General features: G+C 42.6%; 1 protein-coding gene across 1 annotated transcript; it reads left to right on the plus strand.

Moving 5' to 3' along the window:
• The first annotated feature begins 215 nt into the window (after positions 1 to 215).
• Positions 216 to 26703, plus strand: YPEL5 (yippee like 5). The gene is made up of 3 exons (XM_074947092.1): positions 216 to 360; positions 22460 to 22631; positions 24732 to 26703. Exons 2-3 carry the CDS (start codon positions 22491 to 22493, stop codon positions 24954 to 24956), a joined length of 366 nt encoding a protein of 121 aa, XP_074803193.1. The 5' UTR covers positions 216 to 360; positions 22460 to 22490; the 3' UTR covers positions 24957 to 26703.
• Positions 26704 to 27840: the final 1137 nt, after the last annotated feature.

Here is a 27840-nt window from a genome sequence, read left to right on the forward strand (position 1 = left end):
AGCGGATTTTTATAAATTATACGAGGAGTGAAAACCCTGAGAGCGGCCCCGTGACCCCACCGCCTCTACCCCCGCCCGGCCACCGGCGGCAGCGTCACGCAGCGGGCGCCCCGCCTCCAACTGACCTCCCCCCAACGTGTCTTCACTCCGCGTTGTGAGTAGCCCGGGACAGCAAGGGGCGTGGCCCTTGGCCCAGGGGAACGGTCATAGCGGCCGTGGGCGTGTCTCTGGCGGGGACTGACAGGGCAGGGGCGGGGCCTCTGGGGGCGGAGTCTGATGGACCGAGACCGAGCGGTCGCGCTCAGCTGAGGGGAGACGCCAGACGCCAGACGCCGACCTGCTCCGGCCGCCGCCTGCCAGGTAATCGCCCCACGGGAGGGGGACGAGGCCCGTCCAGCCCGCCTGACCCTCGAGAGCGCGGTGGGCTCCGGGATGAGGCGGCCCCGGGCCCTGACTCCCTCGGTCTGGGTGTGGGGTACGGGGCCCCGCTTCCCTTCTCCCAACGGCGCTCTCCGTCCGTCCGGCGGCGCAGGGCCCCCAACCCAGCCATAGTGACCCCCGCCCTTCCCTAGCAACCTCCCGTCTCCCCGGTGGCACCGTCACAGCAGCCCCCCCTCCCCCCGCCGGGTACTGCCACAGCAACCCCCACGTACCTCCGCCCTGCTCCGCCAGAGCCAACCCCGCACCGCCGCCAACAACCCCCTCCTGTGCCACAGCCGCAACAACCCCCCCCCCGTACCGCCGCAGCAACTCCCTCGTCCTCCTGTACCCCCGCCGAGCACCACCACAACCCGCCGCCCAACAGTTCCCGACCCCTGTACGTCCCCTCCCCCCAGCACAACAATCACCCCGGCACCACAAAGCGCAACACAACTTCCTCCCCTGCCCCAACCGGCGCCACAACAACACTCCTCCTCAGCACCAACCAACCTCCCTCCCCCAACGGCCCCCTTCGCCTGCACCATCCATAACAGCTAAATAATTATCCCCCATGCCCAGCAGAGCAATACGGTGTCCTACAGCACAGTACACCCCGCACAAACGCAGGCTGGCTGTGGCTATTAGGGGAAGCTGGCTTGCGCCACGGGGGTAGCTTCATTTCCTGTAGTGAATGTGGTTTAACTTTATTACTATTCTACCCACACACACACAGGCACATATATACAAACAGACAAACTACCCGGCCAACAAGAAGCACTTCTAACCCCCCCCCCCCAACCCCGCAAGATAAATAGTACCTGGAGAATCATTCCTTGGATTTATCATTCCCTGGCCCCAAATTTAAGAGGTATAGAGAACTCTCTTGGACCAGTTACCCCTTTGTTCCTCCAGCTCAGCAGTAACACATTTCCTCCTCCAGCAAACCCTCTAATACATCTTTCAATTAAAAAAAAAAAAAAAGTGGTACAGAGTGAAGTGTTTGGATCAACTCATCCTCCCCAGTGTAAATAGTTTCAGCTACATAGTCTCTTGGGTTAATAATCTTTCTGTCCAGCAGCAATTGCCTCTGTTCGTGACCAATCCTCCCATAAAGTAAATATAGGGAGCACCAGACCTGGGATCTGTACAAACACAATAATAATGCTGAGTGTCTAAATGATGGGTGGGGAGAAGAACGACTCCCTGTGGGATTCGCTACTGAGGGGGTTGTTCCTGCTGCCTCCCCCTTGGTAGTATGGTACCTGTGACTCAGGCCCACAGGACTTTTGTGTTTCATGTCAGCTGTTTCCTCTTTATTTGTTGTCAAATTGCCTGTGCTTCTGGTAGAGCCTCATTCTCAAACCAGACATAGGCTGAGCCTTTACTTATTGGCTCCCAGCAACCCACATGACCAGTATCAGCTGTTGGACTGCTCTCTCCCCCGCCCCCCTTTTGGTTTTCTTTGTGTACAGTTTAGGTTTAGATAATAGAGGCTGTGCACTGTATGTTCTGGGGATTGGGGCTATGAGCGAAGGCAGTAGCGCATGCTCTTGCAATCTGCAGTGGCTGCTCGGTGAGGAGGATTCTAGTGCTGCAGTAGTGATGCTGTTGCTCTAGCCAGAGCATAGCTCACTGCCAAATATAGCAGCAGCCTGAGTGACTAAGAACATTTATCAGAGGGGAGCAGGTTCTGTGCCTTTTTTTTTTTTGGTCTTCTAGGGTTTGGTTCTCTAATAGACATCACTCGAACAGTCCATATTCAGTAAACTGTATATGAAACAGGAAGAACTGAAACAGAATAATCTTAACTTGCTTTTGAAAAGTATTGTGGCAAGTGCAACTGCAAACCTTGTGTATAAAACATGCCTTATTTCAAAACTCCCTTCCAAGTGTGTGTATATTTTTTTTACCATTGGGGTAATTCTGAGGTAGTTTACATCCACAGTTTAGGTTTTCTTTTAAACAAACAAAGTTAATAGAAATAATGTCATGATTTTAAAAAATTGTAAAACTTTATTGTGATTCTGTGTGCAAATACAGTTTTTAGGAACAAAGTGACAGTTTACATTCTTTAAGGAAAAATACATGTGTGCGGGAGGGGATTTAAACAATACCTATAGTCTTTGCAAGCCAAAGGTGGGACCCTGACAGTATCACTGACTAAAAACAATTCTGAAATTGTTTTTTTTTTTTCACTGTCCAAACTGAGTGAAGTGAAAATACCAAAAAAGTAATTTTATTCTCCAACTTCTCTGCTAACGTTCTTTGATCTGATGAGTTATGTATTAGTACCACAATTAAGGAAACTTAGTTAAGAAGATTGTCAAACATTAATCCCTTTTATGCAGGCACTACAAATAGCAAACAGAAAAATACATATTTTTATAGCATCCAGGAGGGCTTATCATGCATGTTATCACTTCTGTAGCTTCAGGTGATGCCCCCATCTGTTTAATCATTAATATAGTTGTTTTCTTTGGTTATTGTGACCCCATGTATTATCTAATGTGGATATAAACTTGCTGATTTCCTTTCTCCCTTTCTCTCCTCCCATGTCCCTTGCCCTCCTGTCATGTGACCATGTGTAGCTTGCTTATGATACAACATTCAGCATGCAGGAAGTCGTGGAAGGCTGTTATGAACGACAATCATGTTGAAACGAATTGCTGTCTTGCAGGCAAACCTATTTCCTGACCTTTCAAACTTTAGATAGTGTCTTGTGGCTATGTGAGGCCTCATACAATACAAAAAGACCCCAATCCTGGAAATGGTTCTCATGAGTAAATCCAGTTGTCTGCACAGAGCCCTATTGAAGTCAAAACAGCTCTGTGTGGGTCTAACATTTACCTACACAGAGCCATTTTTAACATTAGGGCCTTAATGATGTGCGGCTTTATGTTTCTGCTTCTCCTGTTCCCCCACCCCTCCACTTTATAAAAACCATTATTTGTTTAAAAGCATCTTTTCTGTTTATGCCTTTCTGAAGCCTCATTCCATCTGTCATGGGAGATGTTGAATCAGCCTTAAGTAAACCCCGTGTCCTTATTTGACAGCTGACTCTTTTTTATATGAAACATTCCGTTTCCTCAGTGCTAGAATGATCTTGGTCATCTGATTATTAAGGATTTCACTGCAGTCATATTAAAAGCCAGTTTTGTCTAACAAATTTTATATTTTGATCTTTCGTCTGACCTGGATTCTCAAGAAACTAAAATATTTATTCCAAGTGTTTTAATTCTGGAAGAGATTTTAATTGAGGCAATGAGGGAATCAGAAGCAATGTCTGTATATAAACACAATTTATAATGCCTAAACTAGTATGAGAAAACCGATATGGTTTTGAGTAATATAAAGCATGCGTGTTTCTTTTTTTTTTAAAGGGTCTATTTTAAAACAGTATAGTGCTAGAATTTTAAAAATGCTTTTGTTGCATCCTCCATACACAGAGCAAAATGCAATATCAAGATTAGATTAAGGAAACAACAAAGGAAATAAAACATGCATAGTGTGAATGACATAGACATGTACAAGATATTGCCCTGTAGTTTGTCTTCTAGTGGTGATTACTGGAAATTAAAATGTTATCTTTTAACCATTAATCATCTTTTCTAATGTTATGTGTCTACAGAAATATCCTTTGTAAACTTCTGTCACCCATTACTTCCCCTCTTTTAGTTTTCAAAATATTGAAACATATTATAAACTATAAATTTAATTCACCATAGATTGACTTTTTCATAAGTGGCTTCAGCCATTGTGTGGGGTGAGGAAATGTAGGGTGTGCCTGAAAGCTCCATCAGGCAGGTAGGATAGCAAGACCAGAAATGTTACTAGTAGTCTCAGACAAACTTGCCAAATATTGTACTTCCCTTGTCATCTTTATTGGGAGCCACTACAATTTTACAGCAGTATTTTTAAAGTTAGACAAGTTTCCTCTCTAAAATAATCAATTTGTGTGATTTTGGGGATTTTTTTTTTCTTGCATTGGGGACCTAGTTAGCATGGTATTATTTAAGAATGACTTTAGGTGTATAGGTGAAATATTACACGATGAAGTTTTGATTACATGACTCCCTTAAATTTTAGTGTCTTTATCTACCCTAAAATCTTCCAGTGCATAAGCGAATTTTTAGTGGAGATACACTGTAGAAATATCTAAGTCCCCTTCCTGCCAGTGGATGTCATTTTTGCATGTTTATATGTGAATACAGTTGTTCATCTTTTTACCGTTTTAACTGAAGGCTTATTTTAAACATGTCTAATAAAACATTGGTGTTTTCAGAGTGAAGATTAGTACTATTTGGACACTGAAGTTGATTAAATATAATTCAAATGTCTATTTTCATTTAAAATGTGTAATACTTTGTGAAAGTTGCTGAAGGGTTGCTTCTGGAGACTAAAGTTCACTATTCTTTTTCCTTAAATTATTTTCAAACTGAATACAAAATAATGTTTGTACACTTAATTTTTGCTCATCAAAGGCACTTGAAAAATCAGGGAGGAAAGGTCATCTTGTGGTCAAGTGGGTTGAGACTTAGGTAATTTCTGGCTATGGACTTGCTGTGTCACACTGGGAAAGTCACTTCATCTCTGTGTCTCCATTACACATCTGTAAAATGGAAGAAATATCTCTACCTTGCCTGGGATATTGTGAGGACACATACGTTAATGTCTGTGATGCTGTGCTGGTGCGGGGGGCGATAGAGAAAATGGTACTACAAATAATAATGCAAGTCAGCTGAGCTATCTTCCAAGTTCTTTGATACAGGCTGTCTTGTTTGTTTGCAACATCGAACACTATATTGATGCACTAGGGCCATGTCTACACTTACTAGTAGATTGGCACTGCTCCAATCGATGCAGTGGGTGTCGATTTAGCGGGTCTGGTGAAGACCCGCTAAATCGATGGGAGAGCGCGCTCCCATCGATGGTGTACTCCACCTCCCCAAGAAGAGTAAAGGAAGTTGGCGGGAGAGCATCTCCTATCAGCCCAGCACAGTGTAGACACCGTGATAAGTCAGTCTAAGCTATGTCAACTTCAGTTACGTTATTCACGTAACCAAAGTAGTGTAACTTGGGTCGACTTGCTGCAGTAGTATATACTAGCCCTCAGATAAAAATGCAAGAATACTTATGCTACCCTGTCAAAATAACCTGGAGAAATTACCTGTTAGGCCTGTCTGCAGTAGGGAATTGTACTATTGAAATTTTCACCAGTGCTGTTGAATAAGTGCAAGTTGCAATTGTGCAGAGCATCCACTTTAGCCATCCTGTTCCAGGAGGTTACAGTGCAATGCTTCTGGATGCAGTGCTCCCTGCAGACGTTGGAGGGCCTTTGGATCATGGCCTCTACCTTAAAATTCCTAGCTCAGCTTTCTAGAGCACGTGCATGATGTCTAATAAGTCGGTTATAATGTTCCACTGCCTGCTTCAGCTTGTTCTGTCCGGCATGAGGATGCATGCATCATGAGGAGCAGGGTTTTTACCCTGCTAGCTGTAGCCAATGATTTTAGTTTATTATCCACTTATTGTGTGATGTTATAATTAATCAATATGTTATGAGAATATAAGAACAGCCATACTTGGTCAGACCAAAGATCCATCTAGCCCAGTATCCTGTCTTCTGACGGTGGCCAGTGCCAAGTGCCCCAGAGGGAATGTACAGAACAGGTAATCATCAAGTGATCCATCCTGTCACCCATTCCCAGCTTCTGGCAAACAGAGGCTAGGGACACCATCCCTGCCCATCCTGGCTAATAGCCATTGATGGACCTATCCTCCGTGAATTTATCTAGTTTTTTTTTAACCCGTTATAGTCTTGGCCTTCACAACATCCTCTGGCAAGGAGTTCCACGTGTTGACTGTGCATTGTGTGAAAAAATACTTCTTTTTGTTTGTTTTTTTTTAAACCTGCTGCCTATTGATTTCATTTGGTGACCCCCTAGTTCTTGTGTTATGAGAAGGAGTAACACTTCCTTATTTACTTTCTCCACACCAGTTATGATTTTATAGACTTCTATCATATCCCCCCTTAGTAGTCTCATTTCTAATATTCATTGTATGTTAAACAGAGTTAATTGATTGATCCATATTTAGAGGGAATCATGTATTAGATATAAGTAAGAAAAGCTGAAATGCAAGAACTTGTAGGTTGAGGCCTGCAAGACTGTAGCTTAGTTATTTTAGGCCTTGGAGATAATAGAAATGCTGATATAAGTAAATGACTGAAAAAGAACCCGATGCCCTAAGATTATGGGAAAAGAGGTACCAAGTGGTGGTAATGCAAAAATCTTGCTGGAAGATTAATTCTAAATTATAAAAATTTGTAAAAGCACATCTTGTCTCCAACACTTGTCTTAACCACAGGCTACAGGGGGTAGGTCAATGTTAATGAGACTAAAGAGAACCTATACAGCCTATAGAATTCGGGGCCCCTTACGTTTCTAGGGGACATGCACCAATAAGAAAAGAGAGGGTTGACACTTTCATGTACGTGCACAGAATGTAGGTATAGACAGAATCACATTATAAGAGAGGGTGCCTGGAGCTGGGAAAATTGAGCTTCCAATGGGAAGACTCCAGCAGGGACCACCCCTGTATTGGTGATCAATCCATGAGACCCATCAGACTCTTACTCACATCCTCCTAGATGGTGTTATGTCTGTAGTTATAATGGGTGCATGGATATTTTTAGGAATTTTATATGCTGTGACATTCATAACTTTGTTGGCAACTTTAATGAAACTGCTAAAATACGGGTTTCGGAGTAGCAGCCGTGTTAGTCTGTATTCACCAAAAGAAAAGGAGGACTTGTGGCACCTTAGAGACTAACAAATTTATGCTCAAATAAATTTGTTAGTCTCTAAGGTGCCACAGGTACTCCTTTTCTTTTTGCTAAAATATAGTGGACCTTGTTCTTGCGATTGTATGTTACTTGCATATGGTTTCATGTGTTCCTATTCTAGATCTAGAACAAACAGAGATAACTCTGTTGAACTTGAAACTGTAGCCACCAGAGCCGAACCCACTGTGGTATAATATAACCGTGCTAAAATTAACATTAAATAAAAGATTACATAGCTCATTCACTCTCAGATGTCGTGATGGAGGATTACTCGCTCCCACTGTACTTGCGGTTAGCCTGACTGGGCCTGGAGTGTATTTTGATGAGCATAGGCACCTTTGGGTGGCAGTGTTAAGAAGGTAAGGAATTGACTTTATTTTCTTTCATTTATCCAGTAATTCTTGTTTGTTTTCTCTGTACTCTTTTGTGTTGCTTTGTTTTGTAGCTTACCTACTAGTTTCCTTCTCACTTGTATTTCTCTCTAGGATACAGAGGTGAAATGATCTGGGCTTGATTCCAGAGTGAATACATCTTTTGAGCCTCTCTGTGTGGCTCAGGGAGTTTCTCCCCCACCTAAGGGAATGTGGCTCCTGTGGTATGCACCACTTCTTCTCAAGGGAATGACAATGAGTGCTGGAGGGCCACGGGAAGGTAAATGAATTACTTGGGAATATGAAGACAGAAGGTCTGTTATTACTGCATCTCCTTTAATTAGCAGTCTTTTTCGGTTTTGTCTCTCAGATTTCAGGAGTGGTTGGAGATAGTGCTGAGACAGCATCCAGACTGCTGGAACAAGCCCTGGTAAAGTGAGTTTCTGTGTTCAGGTGTCTGCTGTCAAAACAAACATCAGAAGTTGGTGTATTCTCTGGTGATTCTCTGTGTGACCAAAAATCTCTCAATTGTTACCATGCTTTTAAAAGATTAATAAAGTTTTATTTTGCATTCTCTTTCTGTCATCTATTGGTTGTGTGGGTGGAATGGGTAGAGTAAACATCTGTGAAGTACACCCTTAGGTACTCTTGAGTCAGTGTGTGTCCAGAAGGTGAATAGCTTGATGAGTGACTGCTATTTGCTCTGAGCTGATACTTGCAATTCACTTCATAAAAGTTGCTATCAACTGCTACTTTGACCAAGCGATTAAAAGTTTCATATTCGATTACTGACTCTGAATCACTTGATTCAGAATATTGATATTCACTTGAATATTGTCCAAGTAGTTGTTTTCTCTGTTAAAATTTGTAAACTTTTCCATAAGGACATTGCATATCTTGTGCACATTTATTAGAGGGTGAGGAACAACTGGAGGCTGCTTTGAGGAAGGGCTTGGGGATAAGAAGTCTCTACCTATTCCTCAGCGTCTGCATTTTGGGTCCTTCCCTGTAAATGTCTCTGATACCTGTCTCTGGTGCTATTTATAGCTTCCTCAAGAACAGCATGGAACTGGCATGATTTTTGATAGTTCTGCTGCTGCCTCCAGGGTTATGAATATCAGCAGAGAACTTGAACTACTATGAGAAGTCCATTGCAGCTGTTTGTATATAGATGCAGGGAGACAATGCTGGACTGGTTTATACTCTTCTGTCATTGGAACCTTGGCTTTTGTAACTGGAGGTCTAAACTTTTTTCAACAAAGGCATTTAGTTTCTGCAGAATTAAAGCCTTAGTCTCTCTCATTCACTGGAGAGAGGCGTCCCACTCCCACCGGTGAGTGCATTTTTCAGACCCTATGTGTGCACGAGACAGTGAATAAATATACACCCATACCTCTTACATAGGATGTGAAATCTGAAAAAAATAAAATTTTAGACCAATTACCTTGGGTGATATTGTACCTTCCATTTAGGGACACTGGATGCTAGTCTGGAAGGCACAAAGACAGCTTTTTGCCTCTGCTGTATGGGTTCAAGACATACTTGACTATACTCCAGACAAATTCCTTTGCAGGGCTCAGCATCAGTATGTATGAAAGGGCAGCCAGCCTTTGTCCACAGCAAAATATCCCCTCAACTTGTGTGTTCTGCAGGTATGTTAGTGCTAAACTGGAGCTTACCTGAAATTTTTCAGGGAAGTGTCTCAAGTCCAAATTCAGAGTTTTCCTAGGTTTTTCCTGCTCCTTGATAGCAATACAGCTTGTCCAGGATACTCAAGATCAAATCAGCTTTTTAAGGCCTTTCTTTTAGCATTCATTTTGTAATTACTACTGTATTTCACGTTAATTTCTAGATTTATATATAACCTAAAGAACTGTGCATGAGGTAAATTTTAGAGCGGTTCAACTAGACCTCATTTACTTACTAAAATAATTGGATTTTTATCAAGTAGTTATAAAATCCAGAGCCCAAATAAGTATTCCAGATCTTTATCCTTGCAATAAGGCTAAAATTTGTAATGGGGAAGATAGGTGTGTGGATTTTTAAAATGTTAGAAACTGTAGTAAGGATTACATTAATTGCTAGTCATAGATTTTTAGGGACCCTTATGGTTATCTAGCCTGACCTCTTGCATAACAGGCCATAAAACCTCACCCAGTAATTTCAGCATGAAGTCCAAAACTTTTGTCTGAGTTACAGCATTTCTTCAAGAAAGACATCCTGTCTTGACCGAAACTTGGTGATGGAGAATCGCATCTCTAGGTAAATTGTTCTTTTGGTTTAATTACCCTTGCAGTTAAAACTGGGTGCCTTATTTCTAGTCTGAATTTGCTTAACTTTAGCTTCCAACTATTTGTGTATCATTTTGCCTTTTTTCTGTTATTAAAAAGTAGTCCATCAGAAATCTCTTCCCCGTGTAGGCACTTGTACAACATGAACAAATCACTTCTGAACCTTCTTTTGGATAAACTTAAATAGGTTGAGTTTCTAACTATATAAGGTGTGTTTTCTAGAGCTCAGATCATTCTTGTAATTCTTTTCTGAGCCCTTTCCAATTATTCAACATCCTTAGATTCTGGAACATGGTGTCTATCTCACTAATGCTGTGTGTAGAGGTAATATCAACTCCCTACACTAGCTGATATTTTCTGTTTATATTTCCAGGGATTACATTTGCCCTATTAGCTACAGCATTGCACTGGAGTTTCATGTTTAGTTGGTTGTCTCCGCCAAGTCCTTTTCGGTGTCTGTTTTCAGGATGCAGTCTCCCATTTCCTTTTGTTCCAAGAACTTGTTTTCCATAAAGCCATGTTGATTAGTATTCGTTATGCTGTCCTCTTGAATTCTTTACTGATTACATCCTGTATCCACCTTTCCATGCTTTTGACCAGGATCAATGTCAGGTTAACTGGCCTGTAGCTTCCTAGGATATCCCATTTGCCCTTTTCAAAATATTGGCACAGCATTAGCTTTTTTTCAAGTCCTCTGGAACTTCCTCAGTATTGCAGGATATGTTCAGAGAGCTCATTGGTCAATTATTTTAATGCTCTTGGATGCAAGTTATCCATTTTTGCAGACTTAAAAATGTTTAACATTAAATAGTTGCTCTTTTACATGGTCTTTAGTTACCATTAGACTAGAGCATTTCATTATCATTGTAAGATATGAATACACCACCCAGCTTCTTTCCAAATACAGAAGAAAAATATTTACTGAATACTTCTGCCTTTTCATGATGATTGTCATTCTTGTTCAGTGTTAGGCCTATACCATTTCTGGGATTTCATTTGTTCCTGATTATATTTAAAGAATTCCTTCTTCTTGTCATTTTAAGCTTACTGGCTGTGGATTTTTTCACAGCTTCCTTTAGTTTGCTTTATCAATTGTCTTCATTTCCTGAGTACTGGCTTGTACTCTTTGCTGTCAGCTTCACCATTTTTCCATTTGTTACAAAAATTTAAACTTTTATTGCTGCTTTTACCTCCCTTCTTTTACCAAGTAAGATAAAACCGTGCTAGAAAGGGATATCTTGCCACGTAAAATACAACTGTAATGTTGAAATTGTTTTATCAAGTAGAGAGACCTGCTTTATTTACTGTTTAAAAGAAGCACAGTACATGCTGACTGAAAAGGAGATGCAGAATCTAATGCTGTTACCTTGAAGTTTATATATACTTAAATACTGAATAAGATTTTTGAGAAACATGTAATTCAAACAAAATTTTAATACATAAAACCTGTGGTAAAATAATTCTCTTCAATAATAGTCTGCTTATTTCATTACCAAACAAACCACATTACCGTACAAATTGGCAATACAAAGCAACAAGAAAATCACTGCCATCTACTTTAAAAGTATGTTTTAGGTGAGAAGGGATGAGAAATTTTTGTGTTTAATTAGTTTCATGACTGTGAAGCAAATTATTTCAGCTTAGGAGATAGAACCTCTAGAAACGGAAATCTGAAGTGGGAAAATATTTACCTTAAGATTCACCATATCAGATCAGACTAAGTGTCCAAGTTGGGTGTCCTGTCTCTGGTTGTCCAATGTATGTTCTTCACAAGAAAACCAAACACCATTCCTCACACAGAATGAGTTTGGTGCATTATGTACGATGCAGTAATAGGGGAAGAGAAGGAAGATATTCTCTTCTGATTCTTCTTGGTAACTGCTTCTTGACCTGAAACATAAAGAAAGCAGTACTTTAACTGAGCTTCTAGAAACAAAAGTTGTTTGGTTGTAAAGCTTCTTTAAGAGAGAGAAATGGAAATAAGATAAATGATTCAGTAACAGTCCACTTTAAAATGTATTCCTCTGTTTGATGCAGTGTTACCCAAACAGCAAAAGCAGATAATGGATATCTTCTGTGCATACTTAATGGCTAACTTTCAACATCTTGGCAACATCAACACAACTAACTTACTTTAGCTCCTTTTTGCAGGTTAGGAGAATTGCTCAGCTGCTTCGGTGGTGGTGCCTAGAAATACCCAGGGTAGACACAAACATTTTAAGCTATCCATTTTTATTTAAATAGAAAATGTTTATATACAAGCTGTCTACTTCTAAAGCCTCTGGAAGGTGGGTTGTTTATGTGAAATAGCATCTGAAGCTTAACTACACTATTATGTATGTGAAGCTATAGTGTTGCCAGGTTCTGCAACAGGCAGCGAAGTATTGCGGCCCAGTCTGCTTTACTAGAGGAACTAAAGCATCCTGGATGATTTTTAGCATTGTGTGTAATAGTGAAGCATTACTACATGGTTGTATGTGACAAATTGTGACAAACTTGGCACATGACAAAATAAGTATTAAAGTGACATAGAAAAATTAATCTGTAACCATCCTGCTGATTCACTGTATTATCTGTAGTAATACTAAGTGATGTATCCAAGTGTTGACTAAGATGGATGAGTTTTATGGGGAATGGCATGTCAGGGCTTCAGTAGAGAGAATACATTCTAAAATGGGGAGGGAGCATAGGGTTTTGAATACAGGAGCCACAGTCATTACAGCCTGAGGCTATGGTTCGCAGTTGTGAGTTACTGCTCTTCAGGCTCACTCACTTAGTATATCTGATTGTACTTCCATTCCCTCCTGGTTCAGAGCACTCCAATATGTTCTGCTGTGCTCATCTCCTGCCGTTGTCCTACTAGCATATGGCAACAGAAGGAGGAAATGGCCACAGGCAATTGTGTGTAGAGAGGCTATGCTGTGGAATAGCTGTTTTGCAGAAGACGGCAGCTGTGGAAATGTCTATTACAGTATTGAGTACTTTTCCAGGACTGTACTACAAGTGTTGGAGGGGCACATTGTGATGACTCTTATTTGTATTACAGTAGGGCCCAGAGCTCTACTGTAATCAGATTGGGGCTTCACTGTATAAGGTACTGTATAAACACCAGTACAAGGACAGTCTCTACCCTGAGGTAGTTTATCTTGCACTGTCTGAATGGTGCTTCACAGCTTTGTTTGGCTTTGGAGACTGCCCAGGGCCCTGATCCTGCAAATAGTTATGATGTTGCTAACTTTACAATTGTGAGTAGTACTGTTGAAATCAATAGAATGAGAGACTAGTCCAGTGCTTAGTGCTTGATCTGCAACAGGCTTCCCGTGTGACCTTGGGCAAGTCACATATGTCTACACATCAGTAAAACACCGATAGCTGGTCTGGGTCAGATGACTCAGGCTGCAGAGCTATAACATTGCAGTGTAGACGTTTGGGCTTGGGTGATCCCTCTAAAGTTTATGCAAGATGTGAGGAAAGTGACACGGAGTCTGTTAATGAAGAAAGCTCTATGCTGTTTCTTCCCCCACTTGGTAGCTTAATAGCTTTGTTTACCAAATAAGTAAAAATGGACCTTCCTGAAGACCGGGCTAGTCAGAGAATCAAACACATGTTCCTTTGTCTAAGGCAGACCTGTTCACCAGCTCCCTGGTTTAAACACATTTTAAACATGCCTGGTTTAATCATACTTTAGTCATAATCCTAGCCTATATCCATAACTTTTAATACACATTGTGTATATGCATCATGCAAAAAATATTAATGATTAGGCAGTTATTAGTTTTCAAATGATACCTCACAAAGCATATTTTGTGCAAAGATTATTACAATAGTGTGTAGGGTGTGAATACAGGGATTCTTAGGGTCACAATAGGCATTTGCTGTTTTGGTATAGAATTGATCATATACTCCCACATGTTAGAGAACTTATTCCTTCACTCTCCCACTTCCCTGGTCCTTCTTGCATGAACAGAGAGCAACAATACCCGAAGTCCGAAGGTGCAAACAATTCGATGTTTGTTGGGGTGAACTTCCAGCAAGCTTAAATACAAGTTCCTTTTTCCTTATTTTCGAATCCCAACTTACTTCCTGTTTGCCCCTAATTTATATAGTAATATTCTTAGCTATACCTTAACCAATCATTCTACTGAAATTTAACTAACCAATCCTAACATATTGTAACATGATTAGCTAACCAATTATATCCCACCACCTTAATTAGATTACACCCAGCAAAATTAATTATACAGCAGACAGAAGCAATCACAGAACCAGACAGAGATTATACAGACAAACAATAGCAAAGTGGGAACTATAATGACAAACCAATACAGAACTGAGGATTTCACATCCCAGCTATTGATAAGTGAGTTCTTGCCAGACAGGATGCTATCCAACTAAGTTTCCTTTTACATTTTCTAGGCACTTCCCTTTCTCTGGAGGTGATAGGAATTATCAGGACAGGATTGTATTCAGGACAGCCCAATAGCACCTTCTTTCAATGTGACTAGTTTGGAATGTGAGGATGTGACTGTTTGCTTCCTGGCTTATGGCTGCCTCTGCTGCTTAGCCAAAGGCCTTAGCCTAAGCACAGGGCCTCAAACTGTCACAGTAAGAGAAGGCCCTTACACCAGCAGACAGTGATTTTGATTCTTTCTTTTATACCTCTAACTAGCCAAGTAATAAGAATACCCCTAAATTCTTAAAGTACAGGCCTTTACAGACAGGCCTGAATATCTATATCCTAACACCACATTTGATCCAACTTGGCTAGAGACTAGTCCAATTTCAAAAGACAATAGTTGCAGCAGTATTAGATTTAGGATTCCTACAAGCAAAACAACGTTATTGTAAAATTAACTTTACAGTTCCATCCACCTCATATTGAAGACAAAGGAGGTTTTGGTAGCGACTTCAGTGGAAATTGGATTGGGCCCTTACATACATTACCCAGAGTACTTTACCATTTCACAAATGCAGTATTGGCTGATCTGGATTTGGAGTCTGGAAACAAAGTTTAAAACTCTATGGAAATGCACAGATCCCATTTTCAAAAGCAGATTCTTGACTTGCATGCAACAGACTTAAGCAGACATTTAAACAAACAGGGCTCACATGCTTTGTACTAAAGGACATTTTAGAGAAGAGGTTCTCAAACAGTAGTGACTGCAGCATTGATAGGCTGTGTAGTGCTGTCATATAGTGCTAATTCTTTACTTCTGCTGCTAAATTGTATTAAAATAAGCTAAAAATGCGTTTTTTCCTAATATTACTGTTCTGTATAAATAATTGCTGTAGACCATATAATATATCAGTGGGCTGACCACTTCCTTCCATATTGATGCCAATCATGTACTTAATGGGAGGTGAGGTGTCTGAGACAATCTTAGGTAACCTTCCATGCTGTGAAAATGTTTGAGAACCAATGACTTTTTCTTTCCAGTTTTGTTAGGTAACTGCACACACTGTTTTCTTTTTAATATAGTAAATATGTATGGTTGGATAGTCATGGAAATTTTCTATTTAATGCTACCTTTCCCTGTTAATTGCTTATTCTTAAGGAAGAAAGTGTATTTGCTTTTAAAACATAACTGCATCATTGATCAAAATGCAACAAAACAGTGTCAGCATTTGTCTAATAACATCAGTATACAAGTGCAGTGAAGGGCATTTTTTCTTTTTTAATAAACAGATTTGTTGCAGGCTTCCAAGGAGATTTATAAATGCTAATGAGAAAATAACTTCAGTATTATGATAAATATCTTGACTGATTTATTTATGTTACCATAGCACCTAGGAGCTCTAGTTATGAACCAGGACCCCATTGTACTAGGTACTGTACAAACACAGAACAAAAACAGTCCCTGCCTCAAATATGAGACGAACAACAGATGGATACAGACAGACCTATGGGGGAGTACAGAGAAACAGACAATATTGGTCAGCATAACAGTGGTCTATATAAGAGGTCAATACCCTTTGATATGCTGTTTACATTAAGATATCACATATTTATATAATGAATTTATATGTACCAGAAGAGAACCTTAAAATCAAATAAATGCTTTATCTAGACTTGAAGTACTGATGATTTTTCTTTGGACTTAAAACAAATGCATCCTTGTTACTTTCTAAGGTTCAGGTAAACATTTTATTTTTTGATAGGTCATGGTACCTTTCAGTGAATAGAGTGAAAACCTCTACTTTAAGTTCTTACATCATCTTATTGGAGTGCCTTACAAGTTTAAACATTTTTCCCAATTATCTTGGGTATCTGAAGTTGCTCTACCATCTAACATTTCCTTACTAAATGAATAAAATAAAGACACAAAGTTAAATGAAGTTTGCATGTTATTTTGAAGTTAATGAGATTTGTGGTCCTAATGAGCTCAGAGAGAGTTCCACTATTGTAGGCCAGCTGCTGAGGAAAATGTCCTCCCATGCTCATGAATCCCACGTGTCTGATAGTTCCTGAGTAATTGTGTGAAATCATGTTGGCACATCGGGAAAGCAGTTTTTCAGGTAATTTAGGCCAGTTTGTGGAGGACTGGGAATATCAGGATCAAGGCCTTGAATTTGATTTCTCCCCCCACCCATGGGTAGCAAATGTAGAGAGCAGAGTATGATATGCTGTCTAGTACTCTGTGTTGCTGAGTAGCTGCTGCGTTCTCAACTGACTGAAGCTGTTGACCCTGGTAAAGCTCCACTCATAAGTATGATAAATTGCAGTACTCGGGAGATAATGAATGCTTGTATCACTGTGGCCAAATCAGTCTGGTAGACAAGGGTGCAGTCTTCAGGCTACCCATAGATGGAAGATGGCACTTTTAAACAATTTGGTTATTTGAAGTATCAAGGACTCCAGGAGGACCCCAAGACTTAACTATCTTAAGGATTGGAGGGCTGATTCTTTTGCTGGAGGAGGATGGTACGGATGTGGCAAATCCTTTCAAGCATCTCCTTCCCCCTACCAGCATAACCTCAATCTTGCCTGAATTCAGCTTCAGCCTACTATGTTAAACACTGTTATGCATACTTTCTTGGTCCTCCTTGAAGTGTCTCAGGCAACTGACTGGGTGGGATTTTCATACCCAGTGCATAGACAATTCAGTTATCAAATCAGTTGAATTGGCCATGTATCAAGTCTGATCAAACTCAGAAATGCTTTTTTATAATGGAAGTGTCAAATACCTGTACTAACATGATGGTGTAGCTATGGGTATGTCTACACTACAGAATAAGGTCGAATTTATAGAAGTCGGTTTTTTAGAAATCTGTTTTATATATTCGAGTGTGTGTCCCCACAGAAAATGCTCTAAGTGCATTAACTCGGCGGAGTGCTTCCACAGTACCGAGGCAAGTGTCGACTTCCGGAGTGTTGCACTGTGGGTAGCTATCCCACAGTTCCCGCAGTCTCCGCCGCCCATTGGAATTCTGGGTTGAGATCCCAATGCCTGATGGGGCTAAAACATTGTCGCGGGTGGTTCTGGGTACATATTGTCAGGCCCCCGTTCCCTCCCTCCGTGAAAGCAAGGGCAGACAATCGTTCCGCGCCTTTTTTCCTGAGTTACCTGTGCAGACGCCATACCACGGCAAGCATGGAGCCCGCTCAGGTAACCGTCACCCTATGTCTCCTGGGTGCTGGCAGATGCGGTACTGCATTGCTACACAGTAGCAGCAACCCATTGCCTTCTGGCAGCAGATGGTGCAATATGACTGGTAGCCGTCATCGTCATGTCCGAGGTGCTCCTGGCCACGTCGGCCAGGAGTGCCTGGGCAGACATGGGCACAGGGACTAAATTTGGAGTGACTTGACCAGATCATTCTCTTTAGTCCTGCAGTCAGTCCTATTGAACCGTCTTATGGTGAGCAGGCAGGCGCTATGGATTGCTAGCAGTCCTATTGCATCATCTTCTGCCGGGCAGCCATGAGATGTGGATGGCATGCAGTCCTTCTGCACAGTCTGCTGCCAGCCAAAGATGTAAAAGATAGATGGAGTGGATCAAAAGAAGCAATAGACCAGATTTGTTTTGTACTCATTTGCTTCCCCCCCCCCTGTCTAGGGGACTCATTCCTCTAGGTCACACTGCAGTCACTCTCAGAGAAGGTGCAGCAAGGTAAATCTAGCCATGTATCAATCAGAGGCCAGACTAACCACCTTGTTCCAATAAGAACAATAACTTAGGTGCACCATTTCTTATTGGAACCCTCCGTGAAGTCCTGCCTGAAATACTTGTTGATGTAAAGCCACCCCCTTTGTTGATTTTTAGCTCCCTGAAGCCAACCCTGTAAGCCATGTCGTCAGTCGCCCCTCCCTCCGTCAGAGCAACGGCAGACAATCGTTCCGTGCCTTTTTTCTGTGCGGACGCCATACCAAGGCAAGCATGGAGGCCGCTCAGCTCACTTTGGCAATTAGGAGCACATTAAACACCACACGCATTATCCAGCAGTATATGCAGCACCAGAACCTGGCAGAGCAATACCGGGCAAGGAGGCGGCGACAGCGCGGTCGCGTGAGTGATCAGGACATGGACACAGATTTCTCTGAAAGCATAGGCCCTGCCAATGCATGCATCATGGTGCTAATGGGGCAGGTTCATGCTGTGGAACGCCGATTCTGGGCTCGGGGAACAAGCACAGATTGGTGGGACCGCATAGTGTTGCAGGTCTGGGACAATTCCCAGTGGCTGCGAAACTTTCGCATGCGTAAGGGCACTTTCATGGAACTTTTACTTGCTTTCCCCTGCCCTGAAGCGCATGAATACCATGATGAGGGCAGCCCTCACAGTTGAGAAGCGAGTGGCGATAGCCCTGTGGAAGCTTGCAGCACCAGACAGCTACTGGTCAGTTGGGAATCAGTTTGGAGTGGGCAAATCTACTGTTGGGGCTGCTGTGATGCAAGTAGCCCACGCAATCAAAGATCTGCTGATATCAAGGGTAGTGACCCTGGGAAATGTGCAGGTCATAGCAGATGGCTTTGCTGCAATGGGATTCCCTAACTGTGGTGGGGCCATAGACGGAACCCATATCCCTATCTTGGCACCAGAGCACCAAGCCGGCGAGTACATAAACCGCAAGGGGTACTTTTCAATTGTGCTGCAAGCCCTGGTGGATCACAAGGGACATTTCACCAACATCAACGTGGGATGGCCGGGAAAGGTACATGACACTCACATCTTCAGGAACTCTGGTCTGTTTCAAAAGCTGCAGGAAGGGACTTTATTCCCAGACCAGAAAATAACTGTTGGGGACGTTGAAATGCCTATATGTATCCTTGGGGACCCAGCCTACCCCTTAATGCCATGGCTCATGAAGCCGTACACAGGCAGCCTGGACAGTAGTCAGGAGCTGTTCAACTACAGGCTGAGCAAGTGCAGAATGGTGGTAGAATGTGCATTTGGATGTTTAAAGGCGCGCTGGCGCAGTTTACTGACTCGCTTAGACCTCAGCGAAACCAATATTCCCACTGTTGTTACTGCTTGCTGTGTGCTCCACAATATCTGTGAGAGTAAGGGGGAGGCGTTTATGGCGGGGTGGGAGGTTGAGGCAAATCGCCTGGCTGCTGGTTACGCGCAGCCAGACATCAGGGCGGTTAGAAGAGCACAGGAGGGCGTGGTACGCATCAGAGAAGCTTTGAAAACAAGTTTCATGACTGGCCAGGCTACGGTGTGACAGTTCTCTTTGTTTCTTCTTGATGGAAACCCCCCGCCCCTTGGTTCACTCTACTTCCCTGCAAGCTAACCACCCTCCCCTCCTCCCTTCTAATCATTGCTTGCAGAGGCAATAAAGTCATTGTTGCTTCACATTCATGCATTCTTTATTCATTCATCACACAAATAGGGGGACAACTACCAAGGTAGCCCAGGAGGGGTGGTGGAGGAGGGAAGGAAAATGCCACACAGCACTTTAAAAGTTGACAACTTTAAAATTTATTGAATGCCAGCCTTCTGTTTTTTGGGCAATCCTCTGTGGTGGAGTGGCTGGTTGGCCGGTGGCCCCCCACCGCGTTCTTGGGCGTCTGGGTGTGGAGGCTATGGAACTTGGGGAGGAGGGCGGTTGGTTACACAGGGGCTGTAGTGGCAGTCTGTGCTCCAGCTGCCTTTGCTGCAGCTCAACCATACACTGGAGCATACTGGTTTGGTCCTCCAGCAGCCTCAGCATTGAATCCTCCTCTCATCACGCTGCCGCCACATTTGAGCTTCAGCCCTCTCTTCAGCCCGCCACCTCTCCTCCCGGTCATTTTGTGCTTTCCTGCACTCTGACATTATTTGCCTCCATGCATTCGTCTGTGCTCTGTCAGTGTGGGAGGACAGCATGAGCTCAGAGAACATTTCATCACGAGTGCGTTTTTTTTTTTTTTCTTTCTAATCTTCACTAGCCTCTGGGAAGGAGAAGATCCTGTGATCATTGAAACACATGCAGCTGGTGGAGGAAAAAAAAGGGACAGCGGTATTTAAAAAGACACATTTTATAAAACAGTGGCTACAGTCTTTCAGGGTAAACCTTGCTGTTAACATTACATACATAGCACATGTGCTTTTGTTACAAGGTCGCATTTTGCCTCCCCCCACCGCATGGCTACCCCCTCCCCCCTCCCCGTGGCTAACAGCGGGGAACATTTCTGTTCAGCCACAGGCGAACAGCTCAGCAGGAACGGGCTCCTCTGAATGTCCCCTGAAGAAAAGCACCCTATTTCAACCAGGAGACCATGAATGATATCTCACTCTCCTGAGGATAACACAGAGAGATAAAGAACGGATGTTGTTTGAACGCCAGCAAACATACACTACAATGCTTTGTTGTACAATGATTCCCGAGTACGTGTTACTGGCCTGGAGTGGTAAAGTGTCCTACCATGAAGGACGCAATAAGGCTGCCCTCCCCAGAAACCTTTTGCAAAGGCTTTGGGAGTACATCCAGGAGAGCTGCAAATGCCAGGGCAAATTAATCCTTTCACATGCTTGCTTTTAAACCATGTATAGTATTTTAAAAGGTACACTCACCGGAGGTCCCTTCTCCGCCTGCCGGGTCCAGGAGGCAGCCTTGGGTGGGTTCGGGGGGTACTGGCTCCAGGTCCAGGGTGAGAAACAGTTCCTGGCTGTCGGGAAAACCGGTTTCTCCGCTTGCTTGCTGTGAGCTATCTACAACATCATCATAATCTTCTTCGTCCCCAAAACCTGCTTCCGTGTTGCCTCCATCTCCATTGAAGGAGTCAAACAACACGGCTGGGGTAGTGGTGGCTGAACCCCCTAAAATGGCATGCAGCTCATCATAGAAGCAGCATGTTTGGGGCTCTGACCCGGAGCGGCCGTTCGCCCCTCTGGTTTTCTGGTAGGCTTGCCTCACTCCTTAAGTTTCACGTGGCACTGCTTCGGATCCCTATTATGGCCTCTGTCCTTCATGCCCTGAGAGATTTTGACAAAGGTTTTGGCATTTCGAAAACTGGAACGGAGTTCTGATAGCACGGATTCCTCTCCCCATACAGCGATCAGATCCCGTACGTCCCGTTCAGTCCATGTTGGAGCTCTTTTGCGATTCTGGGACTCCATCATGGTCACCTCTGCTGATTGAGCTCTGCATGGTCACCTGCAGCTTGCCACGCTGGCCAAACAGGAAATGAGATTCAAAAGTTCACAGTTCTTTTCCTGTCTACCTGGCCAGTGCATCTGAGTTGAGTGCTGTCCAGAGCGGTCAAAATGGAGCACTCTGGGATAGCTCCCGGAGGCCAATACCGTCGAATTGTGTCCACAGTACCCCAAATTCGACCCGGCAAGGCCAATTTAAGCGCTAATCCACTTGTCAGGGGTGGAGTACGGAAATCGATTTTAAGACCCCTTTAAGTCGAACTAAAGGGCTTCATCGTGTGGACGGGTGCAGGTTTACATCGATTTAACGCTGCTAAATTCGACCTAAAGTCCTAGTGTAGACCAGGGCTATGACAACACAAATGTCACTGTAATGACTGTGGTGGTCACCTTCTTAAAAACAAACTCTTATTTTTGTTCTGCTAAAAATCTGAAGGAAATGAGATTAAAAAGTCTGGTTTTAAAATTAAGGGTTAAGGATTCAGCTTACACATACAAGCAAGGAAATTAAGACCTGAGGTTGCTCTGGGTTTCTGTGCTTCTCCCCGCCCCCTTCAAATATTGTGTGGGGGTGTAAGCTGCACGATATTGATTTAAGTCAAAGGGAGAGATTTAGTTAAAAGCTGCCCACCACTTGGAAATTTTACAGAGTTCTGATCTGCCAGCTGTATATTTACTGGTTTCTTCATAACGTATTCCTGAAAATTATAACATTCTGCTGGGACAGAGAAGAAAACTTAAGAGAGAGCCTCCTGATTTTGGTTAGGTTCTTAGTTATTTCCATCAGGGTTAAGGAATAAAGGATGAACACAAACTGTAAGTTCAATATTTTATAGATCATAAAGAGTTTGTATATTCGTCAGCTGAATTGCCCTGCAATGTGTTCTGGCTATATGTCAGAGGAAGTCTTATGTTAATTTGCTGTATGGATGAAATATCTCTGTTTGCTTTCAGGTCTTGAGTCTAAATTTAAGAACTTATAAAAATGGGCAGAATTTTCTTGGACCATATTGGTGGCACTCGTCTGTTCTCCTGTGCAAACTGTGATACAATCCTGACCAACCGCTCTGAGCTGATATCAACTCGCTTTACAGGGGCCACAGGGAGAGCCTTCCTTTTTAATAAGGTTGGTAAGAAATTAGATGCTGAGAGAGATCTTCTTGCTTTTGAAAATCAAGTTTGGGGGGGGCTAAGAATCCATCATGTTAACTGTTCTTGGATTCAGTTGACCATCGTGCTGTTGTGATTTTTTTGTTTAAAGGGTGTTTTGGGGGGGGGGGGGGTTGGTGTTTTTTTTCCTTTCTAAGTGGCTCTTTAGGTCATTGAAATTTCACCATAATCTGCCTAAACTATTGCAGTTAGTGTTTAAAAGGTACAGGGAGGATTGTGAATTTAGTATCTTGCCAAAGTGCATGAAGTTAAACTCGAAGTATTCTGAATTCTATAATGTAAAGTTCAGGTTCATTGTAATAATACTTTTACGCAGGGTTCCAAAGAGATTTACATTTATTTTTTGTCTAATCTATTCCAGATTTTTATACTGTGCCTATTGCTATATCTCTAAATTTCACAACACCATTGCAAGTGTGTAGATAAATACTGTCCCCATTTTACAGGCAGGTATAGTGATGTACAAGTTGGTATCTTGACTAAGGGTATGTCTACACTGCCCACCGGATCGGCGAGCAGCGATCGATCCAGTGGGGGTCGATTTATCGCGTCTAGACTAGATGCGATAAATCAGCCCCCAAGTGCTCTCCTGTGGACTCCTGTACTCCACCGCTGCAAGAGGTGCGGGTGGAGTGACGGGGGAGCGGCAGCAGTTGACTCACTGCGGTGAAGACCCCACAGTAAGTCGATCTAAGTACGTCAACTTCAGCTATGTTGTTCACGTAGCTGGAGTTGCATAACTTAGATCAATTTCCACACCCCCCCACCTCTCCCAGTGTAGACCAGGGCTAAGATTGGCAGAGTTGGGAATGAGAATATGGCTCGGGGGGGGGCAGATATTTATGTAGAGACCAGATTTTTTAGGCTGACTCTGACTTAACACAAATTTTCTGTGCTTTCTCAACAAATATGGCCAGGTGATCAGGGATGTATTTTCTTGAAATTGACCATCAGCAACCAGACCTTGGTAACGCTTTTTTGTCAGCATAGTCCTCCCAGGTACAGGCAGAAGTGTCTTCGGTTAGTTATGCGTGGTTTCAGAAAGCACTGCTGTGGTATGTTTTGAGTTCTGTCAGTAGGTCATATATGCAAGTCTTCTTCCGTATACTGCACATGTGTAAGGAAAGACAGCAGTAAATCTGTCCTCATACTAGTCCAAAAAGTGTTGGATCTTTGGGTCCAAATTCTGTTTGAGAAACAGTGAGTTTTGGCTAAGGCTTTGATTGTTGTTCTCTGCAACCCCAATTTGCATCACTGTAAAGTATCAGATTATTTAAATGGAATCTCCATTACAGTTGTCAGACATTGCTTTTTTCAGCAAATTATTTACACTATTTCCACATGTTTAGTTACCTAAACAAGTTACAGGTGGATTTTTTTAACTGCTAGGATTAAGGAAGGGAAGGCATGCATTTGTACCAGCCCTAAAAGGCATACGCTTGTCAGCTCACTCAGTTTAGCTTTCTCAGGAGGTGGGATTTTCAAAACTACCAAAGGGATTTAAGAGCCCAAGTCCCGTTGACCTTTGTTGAAAGTCAGTGGGATTTATACTCTTAAATCTCATCTTAATTTTTTCCCTGAAAACAGTTTTTAACTCTAATATTCCAGTGACTAAATTGACCGATTCATTCCTGTCACCACACCCATTGCTAATAATGGGTTTGGTATCAAGAAATTACTTCTGACATCAAGGGGTTACTAAACTGTCGCATTGTGAGTAGCTTTATCTAATTGCTATGCCTTAGTTGGGCAAACGAAATACTTTGTACTTGTGCTTTTTGTAGCAGGATCTCGCTGTGCTTGGAAAACAAAGTAGGCTCAGAACACCCTTGTGAGGTTGATCCTTGCAAGCTCTGCCCGCACAGGCAGCAGAACTTTGACAGTTGCATCTGTTACGTTTCAGCTCCCAATATGCACAGTGCCACAGGCTCTTCACTTAGACGTTTTGTACTTCGACAGAGGTGCCTTGGATTTCCTAGTAACTGGAATATGGCTTTAAGAGTCTTGCCTTCGATAGGCTTAACCCTTCTCCTCATCCCCTTTATATTTTTCTCAGGTGGTAAATCTGCAATATAGTGAGGTTCAAGATCGGGTCATGCTCACTGGCCGCCACATGGTTCGAGATGTGAGCTGCAAGAACTGCAACAGCAAACTGGGTTGGATCTATGAATTTGCCACTGAAGACAGCCAGCGCTACAAGGAAGGCCGTGTTATCCTGGAAAGAGCTTTGGTCCGAGAGAGTGAGGGATTTGAAGAGCATGTTCCGTCCGATAATTCCTGAAGAGACTTCGGCCTCTTTCCTGGTTTTCTTCAGGAATAAAAAATAAAATAAAAAAAAACAAAAAAAAATTCTACTTATATACACTGTCACCTTAGCATCAGAGTTGGATTCATTGAACTATGGACTGGGAAAGATTGTGAGAGTATTTCAGATGGAAACTTCCTTTCTTTATTCCTTTAATTTTTACTTTTCTCCCAACAGGTGTTTGTAGAGAATGTCGAACAGATGCTGTAATTTTTTTTTCTCCTTTTGTGTTTACATCTTAGATCTGAGATTATATCTGCAGCTAACAGTGGGGTGAAAGGAAAATAATCCGGTTATATCTTTTGTTAGAGAAATCAGTGGTTTTTAGTTCATATAAACTGATACATCAATAGAAAATTATTTTATGTCCAAAGGTGTTTTTTTAATTTACTTTCCAATTTTTGACCTAAGTTTTTAACTTTTTATTACCCAGTCATTTCACCAGATATACTAGTTTAAGAAAAGAGATCTGAATTTGTGACGAGTGCGAAAGGTTCAGTGTTGGTACGGCTTGTGCTGGCCATTGTGCCATATTCTTGTTGAGGTTGATCGGTAGCACAGAGCCCATTCTTTCTTGTCATTCTTGACCCAAAGATGTCACCAGTCTTCATTTATTTGTAAAGTCCCTTTCACCATGTAACTGCTGATTGGAAGCTATTTTTGAAATAGGGCAAAACTGCTTGGCTTTTTTTCTTTTAACTGATGTAATTTATAAGCATAGTAATAATCTAAAGTAATAATTGTCTGTTTAGTCTTGTGTTGCTTTAAAAGTCAGAAGCTATTTGTAATGATGGGGTTTACTGAGTAACTACTGTTACAGTAGTGAATGTGGTTTTTTCCTTTTCATCTCTTTACTAACCTCATTAAGTAGACAAAGCTATTGCAAATCTTAATTCTTGTTCATATGGTTTTCTTTTTTTAACCCAAGACTTTGTGTTTTAAAACACAGCTACAGGGTAGGAGGAGGAGAATGCTAGCATGTGCATTCATGCGTACAATCTGTAACTTCTTTAAACAGCTTGTTTTCAAATGCTGCTTCTGGTATTGAAACTCGTATCTCTCTCACAATTTTGTTGCATCTTTCTATTGTGATGTTAGACCTTTTTTTGTCTTTCCAACCAGCAGAACAAGCTTGCCTGGTTGTAATTACTGACTTGATTCCTGCTTCCTTCCTGTAGAAGTCAACTATTTTAAGATATTGAAATCTTACTTATCTCTTGGCGAAAATGTTCTCCATTACCTTTCTTAAGGGTGCCCAAACATTGTGACTTGGAACCACACTGACAACTTGCTAAGAGCCCAATGGCTACACCTAATTTGAATGTTATGTACTGTTCTTTATCAGAAATAAATATGCATAGATATAGTTTCTGCCTGAACTTATATTTTTTGTTAACCAGCAACTAATATTTGTTTAACTCCACTAACGAACAATGTGAACAAAACAAGGCATCCGTAGGCCCTCTCTCTGTATCTGAAACAGCAGACAGATGAGTTGGGGGGGGGGGGTAATATTCCAGAGGGTTCCTTTGGACATTGGGCTCTGCTTTGGCCACCCCATGGCTTAAATCTGTCACCTATTAACTTAAAAGTAGCTTTACTATAGAACTGTCACTTAGAGGGAACACGGTGTAGATTCACATACCAGAACTCTTTGAATCAAGGTACATAAACAGTAGTGTAACTTGTGCCTCAAGTGAGCCAGCTCTTCATGAACCCGAAAATCCCCATTGGAGTGATTCTCTGCAGTACTCTGTGTCCTTTTAGTGTTACAGTACAATAAAATGTGTTTCGTCCTGAATTGTCTCCCACCAGTGTGGTGTTTTTACCTTTGATTATTTGCAAAATTCAGTGCTTCATAGGATCAGTCAATTGAGCAAATGACTGCGGTTCCACAATATAAGATAACAAGAAATGGTTCAACCTCTCATGTTGTCTGAGCAGGTGGCAATAAGAGCACAGCCAAGGAGTACTCACGGTTTAGCACGGTGGTTCTCAATGCAGCACAATCAGCACCCATCTGTGGCCCATGTGACATCCTCCGGGCCGTAACTAGGAGTGGGAGGAGCACTGGCCCAGGATGTAGAGCGGGCCGGCGGGGGGGGGGAATGGGGCAGTGCAGGATCAGGCCTAGCAGCAGCAGTGCCCCCCAGCAGAATTGGGCCCAGCAGCATTGGGAGGAGGCCAGGGTGCTCAGCACCCCACCGTGCAGGATTGCGGGTCCAGTTACCCCAGCTGGAGCAGGCTCCCTGGCCCTAGGACCCTGGTGGGCAGGGCATGCTGTATCGCTGAGGTAGGAAACTAATGAGCACGGGGAGGTGGTGCAGGGACTAGGGCTGCAGGATGCACCCGTGCATGGGGGACAGATTCTACATGGGAGGACTGGTAGCTGGGGGCAGTCCCTGGATGGAGGGGTTGAATGCTGTGAGGGTAGTCCTTAGGGGTGCTGGGTGAGGTTGCTGGGGGGCATACCTAGGTGAGGGATTGGGTGCATGGGGGGCAGGCCTAAGTTGGGGGTGCATGCTGCACTGGGCAGGGCTCCCCATCTTCACCTGCAGTCTCTGCAGCCATGCTCTCCAGGTACTCAGTCCAGTCGCAGCACAGAAGTGAAGGTGGCAATTCACCATGCCGTGCCACCCTGACAAATATTTTTTCAATGTTTAGACTTATTTTGCTAATTTAAAATGCTTTTGGTAGACATTTGCCAGTGTTGAAGTGAAAAGTACTATATCAATTTGAATCCAGTATACTCATCATATGCAAAACTCAAATAATAAAGCTTCCCTCAAATGGCTAAATTACAGTTCAAATTGGTTGGCTCTTAACTTTCTAGGCCAGTGGAATTAGGAATGTGTTTTAG

Source organism: Natator depressus, chromosome 3 (assembly GCF_965152275.1).
Source record: "Natator depressus isolate rNatDep1 chromosome 3, rNatDep2.hap1, whole genome shotgun sequence".
NCBI classification, from domain to species: Eukaryota; Metazoa; Chordata; order Testudines; family Cheloniidae; genus Natator; species Natator depressus.

Bases quoted from the DNA above. Each gene is read 5' to 3' on its own strand.
- YPEL5 (XM_074947092.1), top strand. From the start codon at position 22,491: ATGGGCAGAATTTTCTTGGACCATATTGGTGGCACTCGTCTGTTCTCC. The intron at 22,632-24,731 runs GTTGGTAAGAAA...TATTTTTCTCAG, and splicing joins GAGCCTTCCTTTTTAATAAG to GTGGTAAATCTGCAATATAG.